The 18,365-nt window shown below is 44.4% G+C and overlaps 1 protein-coding gene across 6 annotated transcripts in view; it reads right to left on the bottom strand.

Moving 5' to 3' along the window:
* Positions 1 to 855: 855 nt before the first annotated feature.
* LOC147639354 (uncharacterized) overlaps positions 856 to 18,365 on the bottom strand; it is a 29,447-nt gene continuing 11,937 nt past the window's right edge. For all 6 annotated transcript variants that reach the window (XM_086790412.1, XM_086790407.1, XM_086790435.1 and 3 more), the window contains 3 exons: positions 1,897 to 1,995; positions 1,570 to 1,815; positions 856 to 1,468 (listed from right to left, as the gene is read on the bottom strand). In XM_086790412.1, the coding sequence (XP_086646538.1) occupies positions 1,196 to 1,468; positions 1,570 to 1,815; positions 1,897 to 1,995 (618 nt within the window). In that variant the 3' untranslated portion in view covers positions 856 to 1,195. The remainder of the gene's footprint in view (positions 1,469 to 1,569; positions 1,816 to 1,896; positions 1,996 to 18,365) is intronic.

The raw sequence follows: 18,365 nt of genomic DNA, 5'->3' as shown, positions 1-18,365 counted from the left end.
TGCACACCACACAATCACCCCCTTTTGCAAATTTTGCGGAACGGACCCCTTTATCTCAAGATGGACGGTTCCGATGCATCCCAGATCGACGGACTGGATGTCTCCAAAATGGGCTGAAGCGGATCTAGGTGGCCGAACACTCAATCGTGGCGATTAGCCCTTCAACAACGGCCACGATGCTTTCAACACAGACAGCTCAAATTTTCAGCAAACTAACAGCAGCCATCATCCCATGACGAAGCCTTCCTGCACGCGATGAGGCATGCAGAAGATGGCCCCTACGTTTCAATCGCTGTGCCTTTAACTGACTCTCAGCAGATTTTGTGCAGCTCTATATGCACAATCTAAGGCATTGGTTCAATGACATGAAGGCTCATTCTCACGCCACACATGGCGGGTTGTCAACAATAAAATTAGCAAAACTCATTAATGGTGTCGATTGTGTGAAAGTGCAGTGGTTAGAATGGGTTCGACAGTCCCAAGGTTGTGTGTTAGAATCTCCCTGTGCTAGGTATGGCACTTGTGTGTGGGTGATAAAGTCTGTCCTTTCAGCCAAGTTCAACAAATTTTTTTTTAAAAAAAAACTCATTAATGGTATGTTAAGATTTCTCTGCAATCATCAATGCTAATTTGAGATGGATTAAAGGAATCCACATTATGTGGAGAAGGGCATAGATAAAAGGAAAACATGGATGGGTTGATGACTTACATGGCAGTATGTGGGTGGAGAACTCTTCCTGCGAGCAAGAATACAAAGCTTTCCGTTTAAAGAATCTCCTGTGTGAGTGATGGCACTTGTGTGGGCGGGTGTGGGGGTCCGGGGATAATGTGTGTACTTTCTACTTTCCAGCCAAGTTCAACAGAAAAAAAACTCATTGATGGTATGTTAAGATTCCTTTGCAATCATCAATGCTAATTTGAGATGGATGACAGGAATCCACATTAGGTGGAGAAGGGCATCGATGATGACTTACATGGCAGTATGTGGGTGGTGAACTGTTCCTGTGAATAAGCATACAAATGTTTTTAAGCTTTAGGTTTAAAGAAGCTTCTCTTGTTTTAGAGATAAGCAATGTTAAGCCTTCAAGAGCAGCTTACGGGCTCTTGGCTGAACCTTTTCTGTTTGCACAACAAAGCACAGACCACTATCTCCTACCAGCTTCTGCATGGCATTTGCCATGACATATTTGCCACCCTAAACACCACCATTTGTAACCTCCTTAATCTCTGACGACATACCATTCATGGGCTCAGAGTAAGTATCTGCCTGGTCCCAAAATGCTTTCTTCTTAACATCATCTTCTTGCATCATTTGCCCATACTCTGTGTGATTATAATGGCCATGGAAGTCCAGCTGTATACTCTCTTTGTCAAAAAGGTCCTCTATGATATTCAAGCTGCTGGAATCACTCGTGTATACAAACCTGGCCTTCCGATAAGTGTTTGGATCAATGAAAGGTTTCCATAGCTGCAAGATTCAAGCAATCTAGTTATCATCACATGAAAATGGCAGCTCTCAAAAAGAGTCCAAACAAACAAAAAAACCTTTTTGCATTTGAGCAGTTCTACCTTCCAAGTATACTCAAATAACTTGGGTGCATTTAGCATGATGCCCAAAGCAAGCCTCTCTGGATAGTGGTTTTGCAAAATGTGTGCTGTTTCTCGCACTGTTCTGATTGGAGAGGATTTGGAGAGTGACCAGCCCTCAAAATCAATTATAAACAAGAGTTGATCTTGATCTGGAGGCAAATGGAAGGTAGCATCCTCCATTGTGTAAACCAGATGTCGCAATTGCCCATCATGTGAGCTCGTATTCTGCAGCACAAAAGCTCAGGGGAGTTATCATGCATTATAATCACAAACTTGAGAAACTCCCAACACATCTGCAAAAAGGACCTGATTTCTGGGGATCATTATGATCACTGGCCTCCCGAGCTTATCGGTGAAATTACCTCTATACATCTTTCCTGTTTCAAATTCCACTGCAACTTCTTCCTGAAATACCAAACAAAACAATAATGGCAATGTTTTTATCAATGGTGTACGTGAAAAGAAGCAAGGGAGAAGAGAGCTTGAGCTCTTGCAAGCACACACACACTCACAAAACCCTAAAAGAGCACACACAAGGTGAGAGGCTGAAAATCTTCTTCTTCTTCTTCACACAACACTCAACACACCATATACAAAGATAAGAGTACACACAATATGAAAAGGTACTCAACCAAATACATACTAGGGTTTTCTATAGTGTGAACCCAACTAAATGAGTTGGCGCTATAACTATGCCAGTCTCTAGAATGGCTGTCACACAGCCTGTCATCCCACTGGCCGCATATCACCCATGATCTCACCAACCATGCCAGTGGTGTAAGTGTGGGGCCTATCCCCCACGCGGGTCATCAGTGTCCACCGCCTCACTAGATGAGCTCGAAATCTCAACACTCCCCCTCGAGCTCAACTCCATCTCATGTACACCAAGCGAAGCCCTGAATCTGCGGAGCTTCTCTTTACCCAATGCTTTGGTGAAGATATCAACGACCTGATCCTGTGTGCTGACATAAACAAGGTCAACGTCTCCTGCCAAAACCTTCTCTCTGACAAAATGGTAGTGGACCTCTATATGCTTCGTGCGAGCATGAAAAACTGGGTTCCTGGCCAACTGTATCCTGCTAATGTTGTCATAGAAAATGACAACTAGTCTATCCACTGATAGACCCAAATCTACAAGTAGCTTTCTCAACCAAGCTACCTCACATGCTGCCATAGCAGCACCTCTGTACTTGGCCTCTGTACTGGATAGAGCAACCGTAGGCTGCTTCTTGCTGCTCCAAGTCACAGCAACACTCCCCAAAGAAAACATGAAGCCACTAGTAGATCTTCTATCTGAGATACTACCAGCCCAATCAGTAAGTGTACCCATGTACACATATCTTTGTCTCAGTTTCATAAAATAGTCCACAATGCAAAGTAGACCTCACATACCTCAGTATACGTCTCAATGCATCCAAATGCAGCTTCCGAGGAACCTGCATAAACTGACTCACCAACCCAACAGCATAGCTCAAATCTGGCCTGGTGATCGTCATGTAGATCAACCTTCCTACTATGCGCCTACACAGTAGAATCCCCCAAAATCTCTCCTGAATCTGCACTCAACTTGCCATTTTGATCCAATGGCACTGAGATAGACTTACAGCCTGTCATACCATACTTGGACAACATGTCCAAGCCATACTGTCTCTATAGTAATCCAATACCATGTTGTGACCTAATCACCTCAATGCCCAAGAAATATCTGAGCTTCCCCAGATCCTTCATCTCAAACTTCTGTCTAAGCAAGATCTTTACATCAAAGATCTCTGCATCATGGTCCCCCGTAATGATCAAGTCATCTACATAGATGACAACAAGTACAACCCCTCTATCACTGTGTCTCGCATACAGCAAGAAATCTACATTGGCTACATGAAAGCCAATAGTGACAAGGTATTCAGAAATCTTGTCAGACCATGCTCTTGGTGCTTGTTTTAAGCCATACAAGGCTTTCTTCAACCTGCAAACATGCTCGGAGTGACCCACATCCTCATAACCAGGTGGCTGCAACATATACACCTCTTCCTGCAAATCCCCATGCAAAAATGCGTTCTTTACATCCATCTGATGTAAAGACCATTGCTTTGACGCAGCCACTGCTATCACAACTCTCACTGTTGCCATCTTGGCAACTGGGCTGAAAGTTTCCTCATAATCAATGCCATATGTCTGCGCATATCCTTTGGCTACCAATCTAGCCTTGTACCTGCGTATGCTTCCATCACTGTTATGTTTTACTTTGTACACCCACTTGCATCCAATGGCTTTCTTGCCTTCAAGCAATTGCACTAAATCCCAAGTCTCATTTCCATATAGTGCATCCATCTCCTCATCCATAGCTTTCTCCCAACACACATTTCCAACAACCTCATCAATGCATGTGGGCTCTACAGCCTGTACAACTTTTGCCATGTATGCATAGTGATGTGCCACATAACCATCATAGGTAAACCTCTGCACAAGATTCTTCACTCTCCCATATCTTCGCAGCTTTGCATTCATGGCTTCCATAACCTTCTTTACACCAGGTGTTCTCATAGCTGGTATCCCAAGATCCTCATCAAGGCTCATCTCAAAGCCACTAGACTCTCCATCAACATGAGAATGCCCTGCAAAAATGTCAGGCATATTAAGGGGCTCAATCACTCTCTCTTTGCCTTTATGTGATGTACTAATCACATTTGCAGGACTGGTATTATGACGCAGCCTGCCACTCCATGGTCTATCAACTGAACCACTAGATGAGGACTCTCCTGGTCCACTCAAAGACTGTGATTGCTGACTTGTATTCTGTGCAACCACATTTCCACTCACATCAGTCCCAACAGCTTCTTTTTCAGCAACATACGAGCTGCTCATCTCATCAAAAACAACATCCCTGCTTACCCTCAACTCACGTGTAGCAGGGTTATAACACCTGTATCCCTTTTGCTCAAGGGAATACCCAATAAACGCACATTTTTCAGCTTTTGGATCTAGCTTAGTTCTCAGCTCATCTGGCACATGCACATATGCAATGCATCCAAAGACTTTCAGATGAGACAAATCAAGTTTTCTACCAGTAAACCTCTCCTCTGGAGTTACATCATGTATGGCTACAGTTGGAGTCCTGTTCATGATGTAAACTGCTGTAGAAATAACCTCCGCCCAATAGCTATGCGGCATATTCTTCTCTCCCATCAATGCTCGTGCAATCTCAGCAATGTGCCTGTTTTTTCGCTCAGTAACTCCATTTTGCTGCGGAGTGTATCTGCATGTAAACTGTCTCCGAATATCATTCTTCTTCAAAAATTCAGAGAACTCATTGGAGAAGTACTCTCCTCCTCCATCTGACCTTAGACACTTTACATATTTCCCTGTTTGCTTTTCAACCATAACTTTGAAATTCTCAAAATGAGTGAACACCTCACCCTTCTCCTTTATGAAGTATACCCACACTTTCCTTGTGTGGTCATCAATAAATGTCACATAATACATGCAGCCTCCCATAGACATGGTCTTCATAGGACCCCATACATCTGAATGCACAACATCTAGTGCATTTCTACTCACATTTCAGTCACGTGGAAATACATGCTTTGTTTGCTTTCCAAATTGGCATGCTTCACATATTTTCTGCATACCTTCAACTTTAAACTTTGGCAGCCCTGTCACAATTCCTTTAGTCTGCATAGACTTCATTCTCTGCACATTCACATGTCCATTTCTTTTATGCCAAATGTTTGTGTCTGCAACAATTCCTGAACCATTTGCAAACATCGCAGCACTCACTTCAGGCATGTTAACATTCAATGTAAACATCTACTCACTCTGTTGTCTTTTGCAACCAACCTACACTTGTCTTTAAAGTCTTCAACATAACAACCACCATCAGGGTTAAACCGAACCTGCAAACCCTGCTTAATCATCTAGCAAACTGAAACCAGATTCTTTGTTATGTTCGGAACATGAAGTACATATGCAAGGTACTTCACTTTGCCATCCTGCATAGACAATGCCACATCTCCAACATGGGCAATTGGATGAGCAGTGTCATCCCCTGTTTCCACAAAACCTAGTCTTTCAAGGTTTTTCATCTCCTTGAACCACTCCCATGACTCGTCATGTGATTCGAGGCACCTGAATCAACGTACCATACATCATCGTTATGTACTGCTTCAACATTTTCAGACATGGCATTAACGACATAACAAACAACCTTTCATTATCCTCATTGTTTTTGCTCGAGGATGCATAGTTGTTTTGCTGCAATTTTCCATTTTGCATGTCAGCCTGCTTCTTATAACAATCTACCTGCACATGTCCAGGCTTACCACAATAAAAGCATCCACGTGTATCATTATACTGCCTTTGCTGATTTCCACGACCTCTTTGACTCTCCCTGCCTCTGAATTGGCCTCTGCGTGTTGTTGTTGTGAATTCTGGGACTGTTGTTGTTGCTGCTGCCGGCCATAATTCTGATTACCTGTTCGACCACCTCCTTGGCCACGTCCACGGCCTCCTCTACCTCGTCCTCTTCCTGAACTTGTGTAGAAGGCCTGTTGCTCAGAACTGTTTGTGTTTTGTGAAGACTGTTAGTCTTCACCCAAGCTCTTCTCTTCTATAATCAACATAGACACCAAATCTGTGAAATTGGGAATGTTTTCCCGAGTCTGAATAGACGTCTTGAACGCCTTGTGTTGTGGCCCGAGACCACATAGACAGACTTCCACCTTATCATCATCATCTACTGAAACACCAATAGATGCAAGGGATACCACAATACCCTTGATCTTCAATCCATAATCATTCACAGACACTCTTTTTCTCCACAGTATGAAGTTCATTGTTCAACTGTATCTTTCGTGCCTTGGTATTGGTTTCAGAGTTTTACCAAGGTGTCCCACGCCTCCTTGGGGGACTTGGCATCTTGTATGTGCCCAATCATGGTGTCGTGTATACTGATAGAGAGCCAATACATAACTTTTCTGGCTCCTTGGTTCCAATCCGTGAAGTCTTTCACGTTTGCAGCAGTCAGATTGATCTCTGGTATCTCCGGTGCCTCTTCATACTCACCTTCTATGTAGTCCCAGTAACCCTTTCTCATCAGGAAATTTGTCAACCTGAACCTCCAAGCATGGAATTTGTTCTTATCAAGCTTCTCAGCAACAATCTGATTTATGCCATCATTTGACATCTTGCCAGACACACAAATTTATGAGAAACAGCACTCTGGTTTGTCATGCACAAACTGTTGTATTTTCTGCAACGATACTGTACTACACTCAAATGTCATAACCAGTGACCTCAATGTGCATACATACACCCACTGGCAACTGTTGACCTCCTTGCAGCACACACAATGTCTGCACAACCAATCTGTCTTCCTGCAGTTCTTAAAACAGAGTTCTGCATAGAATCGATGACTTACCCGCAGTGCTCAAAATCGCCTGCTTTCTGAAAAACGGAGGTCCTAACGCGCCCCCGAAACGCGTTTTCAACCCAAAAAATGTTGTCCAATAGGACAAAATAGTTGCCCTATAGCTTTACTCCCGTGAAGAAAGCTCCTCAATCAGAGATCGTTTGCTAGTGCCTCCCGTAGAGCTCCCGACAAGGGTGTAGTCGCTAACACAAATAAGGAAGAGTAGATGAAGCTCTTACCCTCGTACCGCTTCCTGTGCTTCTCTTGCTTGTAGCTCAGCCCTTAGCATGAACCAGGCTATGATACCATGAAAAGAAGCAGAGGAGAAGAGAGCTTGAGCTCTTGCAAGCACACACACACTCACAAAACCCTAAAAGAGAACACACAAGGTGAGAGGCTGAAAATCTTCTTCTTCTTCACACAACACTCAACACACCATATACAAAGATAAGAGTACACACAATATGAAAAGGTACTCAACCAAATACATACTAGGGTTCTGTATAGTGTGAACCCAACTAAATGAGTTGACGCTATAACTATGCCAACAGTCTCTAGAATGGCTGTCACACAGCCCGTCATCCCAGTGGCCGCATATCACCCATGATCTCACCAACCATGCCAGTGGTGAGTGTGGGGCCTATCCCCCAGGCGGGTCATCAGTGTCCACCGCCTCACAAGATGAGCTCGAAATCTCAACAGCACACATACAGATAAGTGCATGCATGTGCATGTGCATGTGCGTGTGCGTGTTTACGTGTGTATCTTGTTGGTTTTTTTTTTGGAGGGGGGGGGGATGTGTTGTGTGTGTGTGTGTGTGTGTGTGTGTGTGTGTGTGTGTGTGAGAGAGAGAGAGAGAGAGAGAGAGAGAGAGAGACTTATTCCATAAAAATAAAACAAAGCCATAAACTAACAATGTGATGAATACGAACTCTCTCACCAACTGTCCGTGCAAGCAGTCGAGTGCATGTGTGTGCGCAGGGGTGGATGGGGTGGCTGGGTGGGTGTGTGAGGAGGGGGGGAGAGGGTATTAACTTCATAGAAAAGCTAAACTAACAATGCGATGAATCAGTGTTCATGGAAAACCTGCAAACAGTTACAATGAAACTGCAAGATTTGTGGTTTCACTTGTAAATATTCAAGTATCAATTTTCAAAACCTGTAAATATATATACATCTTAGTTGTAATTTGGCAAAAAAGTTTGCAAATTTTGTAAAAAAACCTTGAACAATCTGAATTCAATTTTTTAGATTTGTTCACAAAAAACTATTCTGTGAACACTGCGATGAGTACCAATTTTCTCACAGCTGTCTGCGCAGGCAGTCAAGTGCATGTGTGGACTGTGGAGGCGTGTGCATGGATGGGTGGGGTGGGGTGTGTGTGTGTGTGAGAGAGAGAGAGAGAGAGAGAGATTCCATAATGTAACTAAGCCAGTTTGACATTCAGCACCAGGTGGTCCTGCAGGCTGGTGTCATCTGTGGGCTGCTACAGCTCATCAATCAGTGTCTACAAAAAGAGCCTCCCTACCCTATTTGAGCCATGTCCCCAAATTTCTTGCAGCTTGACGAAGCTTTCACCTCTTCTTTCATCTCTTCCTTTACTTTAGCAATGGTTTCCTCTGTGTGATCAGCTTGAAGTATACTCCTTGACTTGTTCTCTGAAGTCTTGATGCAGTCTAAAAGCATGTGGACCTGCCCCACCCTTTGATTTGTTCCATGTGGTACTCTGTCTACTCATTGGATCAAGTGGAGGAAGGTTTCTTGGGTGTCACCCGCTAATGCGAATTTCTTCGGCATTGTTTAGTCTCCCCTCTCTAAACTTATCCTTTTAATTCTGTGGTGGTGATTGACAAATTCTGAGCTGCTCAACATTGTGTGGCTGTGCCAAGCTTAACTGCACTACGCTAGGCTGGAGATCAAGGTGAAGGCATGTCACGTGCACACCCGTGCCATGGCTAATCCTCTGCATGAACATTCTTAATCCCTGACTAATCATCAGTCATCAGTAGCAGCATAAGCATCAGCAGCAGCATCGTTCTCTTCATCATCATCACCATCATCTGGGGGCATGGAACCTTGCTGGCAGGCAGCCTGACAGCTGTAAGCAGCCAGCATGGGGTCCCAGGCAATAGGTGGGACAGCACCCAAGTGAAGGCCAGCAGTGGGACATACAAAGGCAGAAGCACAGCATTAAAAGAAAAAAATCAAGGAATATTTGTCCAGCGTTCTGGCTGACAGCAGAGGAGCTGGCCGACCTGGTCCTTAGTGAAATATATAAGCATGAAGTCATTCTCAGCATTTCAGCAAGTCATCATTCATTCATAAATCATTAGAATTCAGCATTAGTCATGTAGATAGGCCAGAGATCACCCCTCTGGGGCTAACTAGGGGCCCAAGCCATGTACATTCATCAGCAACCTTTTGTACAATATAAATACAAGAAAACCTGACACCGATCTCTCTCTTCTTCTCTCTCCTCCGTCTTAATCATGTTTTAGTCAGCATCTTGTTCTTAATCAGCCTTAGGGCTATGGATCAGTACAGCAAGGCTTCCGCTCATGCATGATGCAACATTGGTATCAGAGCATTCAGGCTCAGCCCACTAAGCATTGTCCCAAGGAAGGTACTCAGTTCCAGTAGATAGGAAGCAACACGGTAGCAGATGGAGTGGTCTGCAACAAGCAAAGCCAAAGGAAGCATTCCCTGAGAGTATGTACGCAGAACTAATACATCATTAAGCTCTCAAATCAATTCCAAAGGCCTAGCAACAAGCATGATCAGTTCCGGCGAGTGACCCGCCACTTTGTTAAGGATAAGGGAAAAGCAAGCATGGGGACAACAATTGAACAGATGCTCAGTTCTTCAGTAAGACTTGGAAGTGGAGATCAGGAGTGCTGGTTCTGAGCTCTCAGAAGAGCTATGGTGTCTGCTGTAGGCGGAAGAACATGGTCTCCTTTGGGGGAGACGTCTTCCGGCTGACGAGTACTCTCATCTGTAGACATGATATTGAAGTCGGTGGTCGTGCCCGAACGCAACCAAGGATGCCCCCACGCTAGGATACAGTGTGTGTGGACAATCTGAATCTGATACCAATGTGATATACAGCAGAAGTCTTTGTATTGGAAGATCCTGTCACACAAATGCTCACACCGTCTTCTGTATCCTGAGTTTCGTGAGTTTAGCAATCCACTTTAATACTTCAAACATTAAAGAGATGAGAGAGAGATCTGTACACCAGATTGGGTCCCGAATTACCCACTGAAGGGCCCCCTATCCCGATAACGAGATAGTATTTGCTTTATTACTTTAGAGAGAATGACTGTGGACTGTAGATAAGCTACACACTCTTCCCAAGGGCATAAGGAAGGACTGCACACCTAAGGCTGCGAAAGAAGGCGGTGGACTGTTCTAAGCTATGTTAGAATGCTGTAAATGCTTATGAATGATGGAGTTTCAAGAACATAAGGCCGACTAGGATCGGGTAATGCTAAGATAGGTGCTTCCTTGACTTTATCTTTCAAAAGTCTGAAGGCCATATCCAGATTGTTATTCCAAGTGATAGGCTGATTCGACTTACGTCCACGACCTTTCAACAGTCGGTCATCGATAGTGTGAGCTGAGAGTACTCCCGCACAGATTTCCAAAGAAAAACTACAAAACCGAGAAAAGAACGAAGCTGTTTCATTGTTTGCGGTATAGGCCAGGCCAGAACCTTCTAAACTCGGTCATAGTCAATGCTCAATCCATCTCTAGTGATCTTGTGTCCCAAGTAAATGATGTCTGTCATGAAAAACTCACATTTACTTAATTTAGCATACAATCGATTCTGTCTTAGCATCACCAAAAACTCATACAATCCAAAAGCTGTCCTGAATGCAGTTTTGTAGACATCCTGTGGCACCACTCGTATCTGGTGATAACCACTCTTCAAATCAATACGGCTGAAACAAGCCGAGCCATCAAGCTTATCCAGAATGTCATCAATACGTGGGATTGAGCTTATTTAGAGCTCTATAATCCACACACATGTGGAATGATCCATCTTTCTTTTGAACAAGAAGCACGGGAGAGCAATAAGGTGAGGAACTAGGTTGAACCAAACCTTTCTCCAAAAGCTCATTAACCTACTTCATGATCTCTTCTTCTTGTGCGGCACTCACACGATATGCAGGTTTGTTAGGTGAAGAACTACCTGGAATAAGATCTATGCGATGATCCCCAGGCCTTTGAGGAGGTAGTTCACCAGGCAATGCATCAGCAAAACAATCTTTATATGCATGAAGAAAATTCAGCCTATCCTGAGTCAAAACATCCACATTTTGATGACTTGGTTCAATGCTATCACGAACAAAAACCAAGTACGCAGAAAGACTCTTTTTCATTACTTTATTAATCTGGATGTGAGATACAAGTGGGATAGAATCTCCTTCCTTGCCAGCATCAATAACATGCATACAGCCTCTATACATAAAGGAAATCCTGTTTGTCTTGTACTCTTTGCCGGGCTCAAGCCTATGATGCCATGGCTTGCCAAGCAATACATCGCATCCATTAAGTGGTGCAACCAAGAAATGCTCATGATCAAGGTAACCCTGGATATGTATGCGCAACTTCCCAATAAGTGGGGTAACCTGCATCTCTTTACCAACAAAGGCAGCTTCTGCTTCAATTCGAGGCTCCATGTCCTCAACCTCAATACCCAAGGCGGCTGCCATCTGAATAGAGATGAAGTTATCTGTTGCACAATCATCAAACATAAATAGAGCAGGCTGATCCTTGATTTGACCCCATGCTTTGCATACCATCCTCTCTTTTCCATCATGCTTTGTGTTTCCCTGCACATCGGTAACTGCATGCACATTTGCCTTGGTTTGCTTGTCCTCATGCTTTGGTTTGCGGTTAGGACATTGTCTAAACATATGCTCTTTGCTGCCACAAGAAAAGCATTTCCCCTCCTTTGCATAATGCTCCCTTTGCTTGGGGGTCAAGCCAAATTTGTTCTTCTTTGGTCCATGATCCTTGGATGAGGTATTTTCAGCTTTACCTCCCTTCTGGATATCCCGGAAGCTCTTTTTAGGTGGCTGTCCACCTTTTTGCAGGTTTGGGACAGCCTTGTCTTTGCCCTTAGAACCCCCTTGATCTTGCTTAATTTTGAGCACCAATTGCTCCGTAGCAAGAGCAGAGGCTATAAGCTGTTGCAAAGTGTGTTTCGGGTGCAATTCAATGCCCGAACATAAGCTGGTTGCAATCAGGAGCGAAACTTCCTCTTTCTTTCATCCTCGGAGAGTTACCTCAAGCAACACTTTCCAAAACTTATTGACATACTGCTGCACACTTTCATTATTTTGCTCAAGTCTATCCCACTTTTGGTTAAGAGTTTGCTCTGCATTAGGAGGCAAGAATTGGGCATAAAATCTGTCCTTAAACTCTTTCCAAGTGCAAATGGGGTCTTTGGTGGTCTTTTCAGTGATCCACCAATGGGCAGCTGTCCCTTCAAGAACATGCTTGCATGACGAATTTTGGACTTCTCAGTGAAGTCCTCATTACTAAAAGCAATATCAACTATGCCACAAAACCTAGCACCTTAGAGGCATCATACTCTCCATGAAAGGCATCAAATTTCACGGACTTGTCTCCTGCCTTGAACTCCTCGAGCTTCTTGGGATGTGGTACATGTTCTCCTCTTTTTCTCTTCCCCTTATCCAATGGGGCAGCTCTCTCTGCATGAGTTTCATGGGCAATGATAGGTGTTTGTCAAATCCCCACGGATCTCCTCGTGATCGTTCCTGGTACGAGACTCGAATCCTGCAAACAAACAAACAAACAAACAAGGGGGTGCAGGCTTGACTCACCTCCTAACCATGACAGCCGTGGGCAAGCCCACAAACTTGGCTGTCCCCTCCGAGCCACGAGCTCAGCTAACTAGGTTGACGTACCGACCAATCTCCTCCTCGCGACGTCCCATACCGCCACGAAGCTGCCCTCGCGGGCCTCGAGATTGCTACCGGCCTCGCCTGGTAAAGCAGGTACACGTCTGCACTAGATCCAGACTCCAAGACCATAGAGCTCTCACAAACTCGCGAGACTCTCTCTATCCTAATAACTAACCTTGGCCACCCTTTTATAGGCTCTTGGCCGGTCATCGGGCGTCCATACTTAGGCGCCCGCCCGTCCATACTTGGGTGCCCGCCCGTTAGTTTATCCCTAACTCAGCTTGTCAATCACCCTGCCTAGCTCCAAGCTTCCCCAAGCCTCGAAACTAGTCTTGCGTGCGTGTAGCACACGGTAGATACACACTGTGCACATGACATACTCCCCTTCCTCTAAGAGCTCACTCCTGAGCTCACTAAAAAGCCAGGGTAATCTCTCTGAAGAGTGGTCAATGTCTCCCATGTAGCGTCCTCCTCAACACGATCCTTCCACTTGATCTTGTATTCCGTGATAAGCGTACTACGCAATTTTCTTTCACGAAATCCAAGAATCTTTTCAGGTTCGTGCGGAACAAATGTCATGTCCTAGACATCTATAATTTCTTGAGGAGTAACTAACTGATCTGTTCCACCCAGTACTTCCTTAAGTCTACTGACATGAAATACAGGATGAACTTTCACATGAGAAGGCAAATCCAATTCATATGCAACTGAACCAATCCGTCGTGTAACACGAAATGGTCCAGAGTATCTAGGGGATAATTTCGGAGATCGACCTGTCGGTAAAGTCTCAGAATCTTTCGGAACTCGCAAATACACCATCATTCCTTCAGAGAACTCTCTGGGTGAACAATGTCTATTAGAATAAAACCTGTCTCGGTCTTGAGCACTTCTAATAGATTCCTTCGCAACATGTAACATTTCCTGCATATCTTGCAAAAAATTACGTGCTGTATCATGCTGAAGTCTTGAGAATCCTATTGTAACAGGTGATCTAGGTTGAAAACCATACATAAGCATGAAAGGACTAAAACCTGTACTCGTATGCTTAGTACTGTTATATGTAAATTCTAACATAGGAAGATAATCCTCCCATGAACTCTGTCTTTTGGATACATATGCTCGAAGCATATCCTCCAAAATTTGATTCACTCTTTTAGTCTGGCCATCAGATTGAGGATGATCTGAGGAACTCAAATTCAAAGTTGTTTCCAACTTCTCAAAAACAAGTTTCCAAAAATCACTCGTAAACTTAGAGTCCCTATCACTGACTATGTCTCGTACAGTCTAAACAATTGCTCGATAAACTGCCGTGCTAATTGCGTAGCTGTAATAGTCTTCCGGGTCGGTAAAAATCTAGCCATTTTTGTCAAGTGATCTGCCACAACCCAAATAGAATCGTGGCCTTGATGTGTTCTTGGCAATCTGGTAATAAAATCCATGGAAATACTTTCCCATTTATTACCTGAGATTTGCAAAGGATGCAACAACCCAGCCTGTCTAAAGCGTTCAGCTTTATTTGCCTGACAAATTTGACACTTGAGAACATAATCTTCTACATACCCTTTCATCTTTGGCCAATAAAATGTGTGTTTCACTAACGATAGTGTCCTGTGTACCCCAGGGTGTCCAGCAAAAGGGGCGTCGTGACACTCCTTAAGAATCTTGGAGCTCATGTCCGAGATCTGTGGTACACAAATTTTGTCATTACGGAATAGTCGACCATTCCGAATCATCCACTGGCCTCCTGCAGCCTGAATGGTAGACTACTCAGTCATTGAGTCTTGGTCAATCAATGAGCTCCCGTCCTAGATCTTCTGCCAAAATGGACCAAAATAACTATCAGTCCTGCAAAGCCCTCTCAATGACTGAAATAAGTCAATAGAAATCTCGATGAGCGACAAAGTATTCACCTCTCTAATTCGACTAAGCGCATCTGCAACATTATTCATGGACCCTTTCTGATAACGGATCTCAAAATCAAAATCTTACATTAACTCAGCCCAACGAGCTTTCCTTCCTCTCAAATCATCCGCATCACACACATACTTGATTGACTGATGATCAGTCAATACCACAAACTTGGAGCCATATAAATAATGTCTCCAAACCTTGAGAGCATGAATCACAGCATAAAGCTCCTTCTCAAGGGTTGGCCAACGAGATTGAGTGTCGCCTAGCTTTTTACTTTCAAAAGCAACCGATCTACCATCTTGAAATAGAGCAGCCCCGATAGCATAGTCACTGGCATCAGTTTCAAGAACATAAGGCCGACTAGGATCGGGTAATGCTAAGATAGGTGCTTCCTTGACTTTATCTTTCAAAAGTCTGAAGGCCATATCCAAATCATTATTCCAAGTGATAGACTGATTTGACTTATGTCCACAACCTTTCAATAAGTCGGTCATCGGTAGTGTGAACGAAGTTGTTTCACTGTTCGCGGTATAGGTCAGTCCAGAACCTTCTGAACACGGTCATAGTCAATGCTCAATCCATCTCGAGTGATCTTGTGTCCCAAGTAAATGATGTCGGTCATACAGAACTCACATTTACATAATTTAGCATATAGTCGATTCTGTCTTAAAATAGATAAGACAATCGTGAGGTGTCTAACATGATCCTCAAGAGTACGACTATATATCAAAATATCATCCAAGAACACCACCACAAATTTTCCCAAATGTTCACGAAAAAGATCGTTCATCATTTGCTGGAAAGTGGCTGGAGCATTGGTTAACCCAAAAGGTAATACGAGAAACTCGTAATGGCCATACCTAGTCCGAAAGGCGGTTCTTTCGACATGCCTTTCATGAATACGTATCTGGTGGTAGCCAGTACGTAAATCTATCTTCGTGAAATATTTCGCTGCTCTGGAAGCTTCTTCGTCGGAACGTCAGGCACAAATCGCAGCCCAGATGCAAGCTTTGCAGAACTCCATCGCTCTATTGACCACTACCCTCTCTACTCTATCGGGTATGGATACCTTGGCTTCAGCTTTAGGCCCCAACATTACTCCAGAACCCAGATAGATTGGTCTAGTCATATTTTTTCTTTTCAGCATAAGGACATCCAATATAGTATTTTAGGTGATTGTATACATCCCTCTCAGGGACCTCTTGTAAATACAAATGATTTTGGAAATATAATGGATTCTTCTTTGTATACCGCTTTCCATTGTGTATTGATTCCACTTTCTTCCTTTCTCATCCCTTCCTTGGATGTAAATGAATTAAGTGTGTTTGAAAGCAAAGAATTACAGAAGATACTTGATTCGTTTCAAGACGTATTTCCTAAGGAACTGCCATCGGGTTTACCACCTGAACGGGCAGTAGATCATCGTATTAACTTGATCCCTGGTGCTCATCCTGTCAGTATTCCACCTTACAGGATGAGCCAAGCTGAGGATGATGAGTTGGCTATCAAGTCGAAGATTATTTGAGGATGGGCTAGATCCGTCCAAGTAAATCACCTTGGGGTGCACCTGTGTTGCTTAGGAGAAAGAAGGACAACACCTGGAGAATGTGTATAGATTACAAGAGATTGAACAAGCTGACAATTAAGAACCGTTATCCTCTCCCTAGATCAGATGACCTGATTGATCGGTTAGCAGGGGTCGACATCGTGAAGAGGGTAAGGAGAGAGAAAATTTGATCTTTGCACAATGAAAGTGCAAGGGAACTTGAGAGCTTGAGAGCTTGAAAACTTGAGAGATATGTGGCAAGGAGCCCACTTAAGGGGTTTATAAAGGTTTCCCCAAAAGCTAAAAATCTCCAAAAGCTAAAAATCCCCAAAAGCTATCTTTAGCTTTTGCTTTTGTGTTTTTTTTAAATATATATATATATGGATATATATATTCTATACTCTTAAAAAAAATAAATACTTTTAAACCTTGGAGGAGGGGTTTTTAAACTTTTAAAAAAAAAATCAACTAAAAAAAAACGAAAGCCCAAAAAAACGAGTGCTTTCCTTGTTTTTTTTTTCGCTTCCCTCCTGGGTTAGCCGCCGGATGATGCAGCCGTCACCTTCGCTGCCGGTGCCTTCTCGCCAGCCTGCGCCTGCGACAGCCCGTGTAGGCCTGGCCACAAGGCCACGTGGCCTGGGCGCCTGCCTGGCCTAGCCTGGTCGCCTAGCTACGCAGGCCTAGGCCGCCTGGTTACGCAGGCCTAGGCTGCCTACCTACGCAAGCCTAGATGCCTACCTACACCGCCTTGGGCGCCCGCCAGCAGGGCCGCCTACAGAGGCCTAGCCGGCTGCCAGCCTCCGATAGCCAAACGTCAACACCCGCCAGAGCACAAACCCGCCAACGCCTCCTCTCACACGCTTGCTCTCTTTCTCTCGCTCTCGTTCGCGTTCAACCAAAAGCAACGAATCATGCTTTTTTCTGTTTTCTATCTCTACGTTCATGCGACTGCACAAACGAATCATGCCTCTTCATTGCAAAGCCAACGACCCTACTTAGACTACCACCTCCCATCAACATGGGTTTCTTTGATGAAGAAAAACACATACTCAATCTGAAAACAGCAGTATGCACAGAAAAAACAGCAAGCTTTTTGAATACATACCTTTCTTCGACCTCTTCTCTACCTACCGACTTGCTCGTTCACGAGGTATGCTCTGATACCACTATCAAATCCCCACAGATCTCCTCGTGATCGTTCCTGGTACAAGACTCGAATCCGGCAAACAAACAAACAAACAAACAAGGGGGTGCAGGCCTCACTCACCTCCCAACCATGACAGCCGTGGGCAAGCCCACAGACTTGGCTGTCCCCTCCAAGCCACGAGCTGAGCTAACTAGGTTGACGTACCGACCAATCTCCTCCTCGCGACGTCCCATACCACCACGAAGTTGCCCTCGCGGGCCTCGAGATTGCTGCCGGCCTCGGCTGCATAAAGCAGGTGCACGTCTGCACTAGATCCAGGCTCCAAGACCATAGAGCTCTCACAAACTCGCGAGACTCTCTATATCCCAATAACTAACCTTGGCCACCCTTTTATAGGCTCTTGGGCGGTCATCGGGCGTCCACACTTGGGCGCCCGCCCGTCCATACTTGGGTGCCCGCCCATTAGTTTATCCCTAACTCGGCTCGTCAATCAGCCTGCCTAGCTCCAAGCTTCCCCAAGCCTTGAAACTAGTCTTGCGTGCGTGTAGCACACAGTAGATACACACTGTGCACATGACAGTGTTCCACTAGCCAAAGTGACATGGGTCTTTGATTCTAGTGGTCCCACTGCATGTGACCTCGCTGAAAGATGCCTTGTCTCGCCACGAGACAACTCAATAGGCAAGGTCTTTTGGCTTGCATGCCGACCACTGTCCCCATGATGTACATACCTAGAATCCAAATGGCCTTGAGCACGCATAAATCTGTTTCCTCCTGTGCCATGAGGAGTGGATGCATGGCAAGAGGTGACCAATACTTCTTCTTTATGCAAAT

This window comes from Cibotium barometz, chromosome 4, assembly GCF_041138505.1.
Source record: "Cibotium barometz isolate CiBa-2024 chromosome 4, ASM4113850v1, whole genome shotgun sequence".
Classification (NCBI taxonomy): domain Eukaryota; kingdom Viridiplantae; phylum Streptophyta; class Polypodiopsida; order Cyatheales; family Cibotiaceae; genus Cibotium; species Cibotium barometz.
Note: the sequence above shows the minus strand (reverse complement) of the source record. Positions and strands in the feature narration are given on the sequence as shown.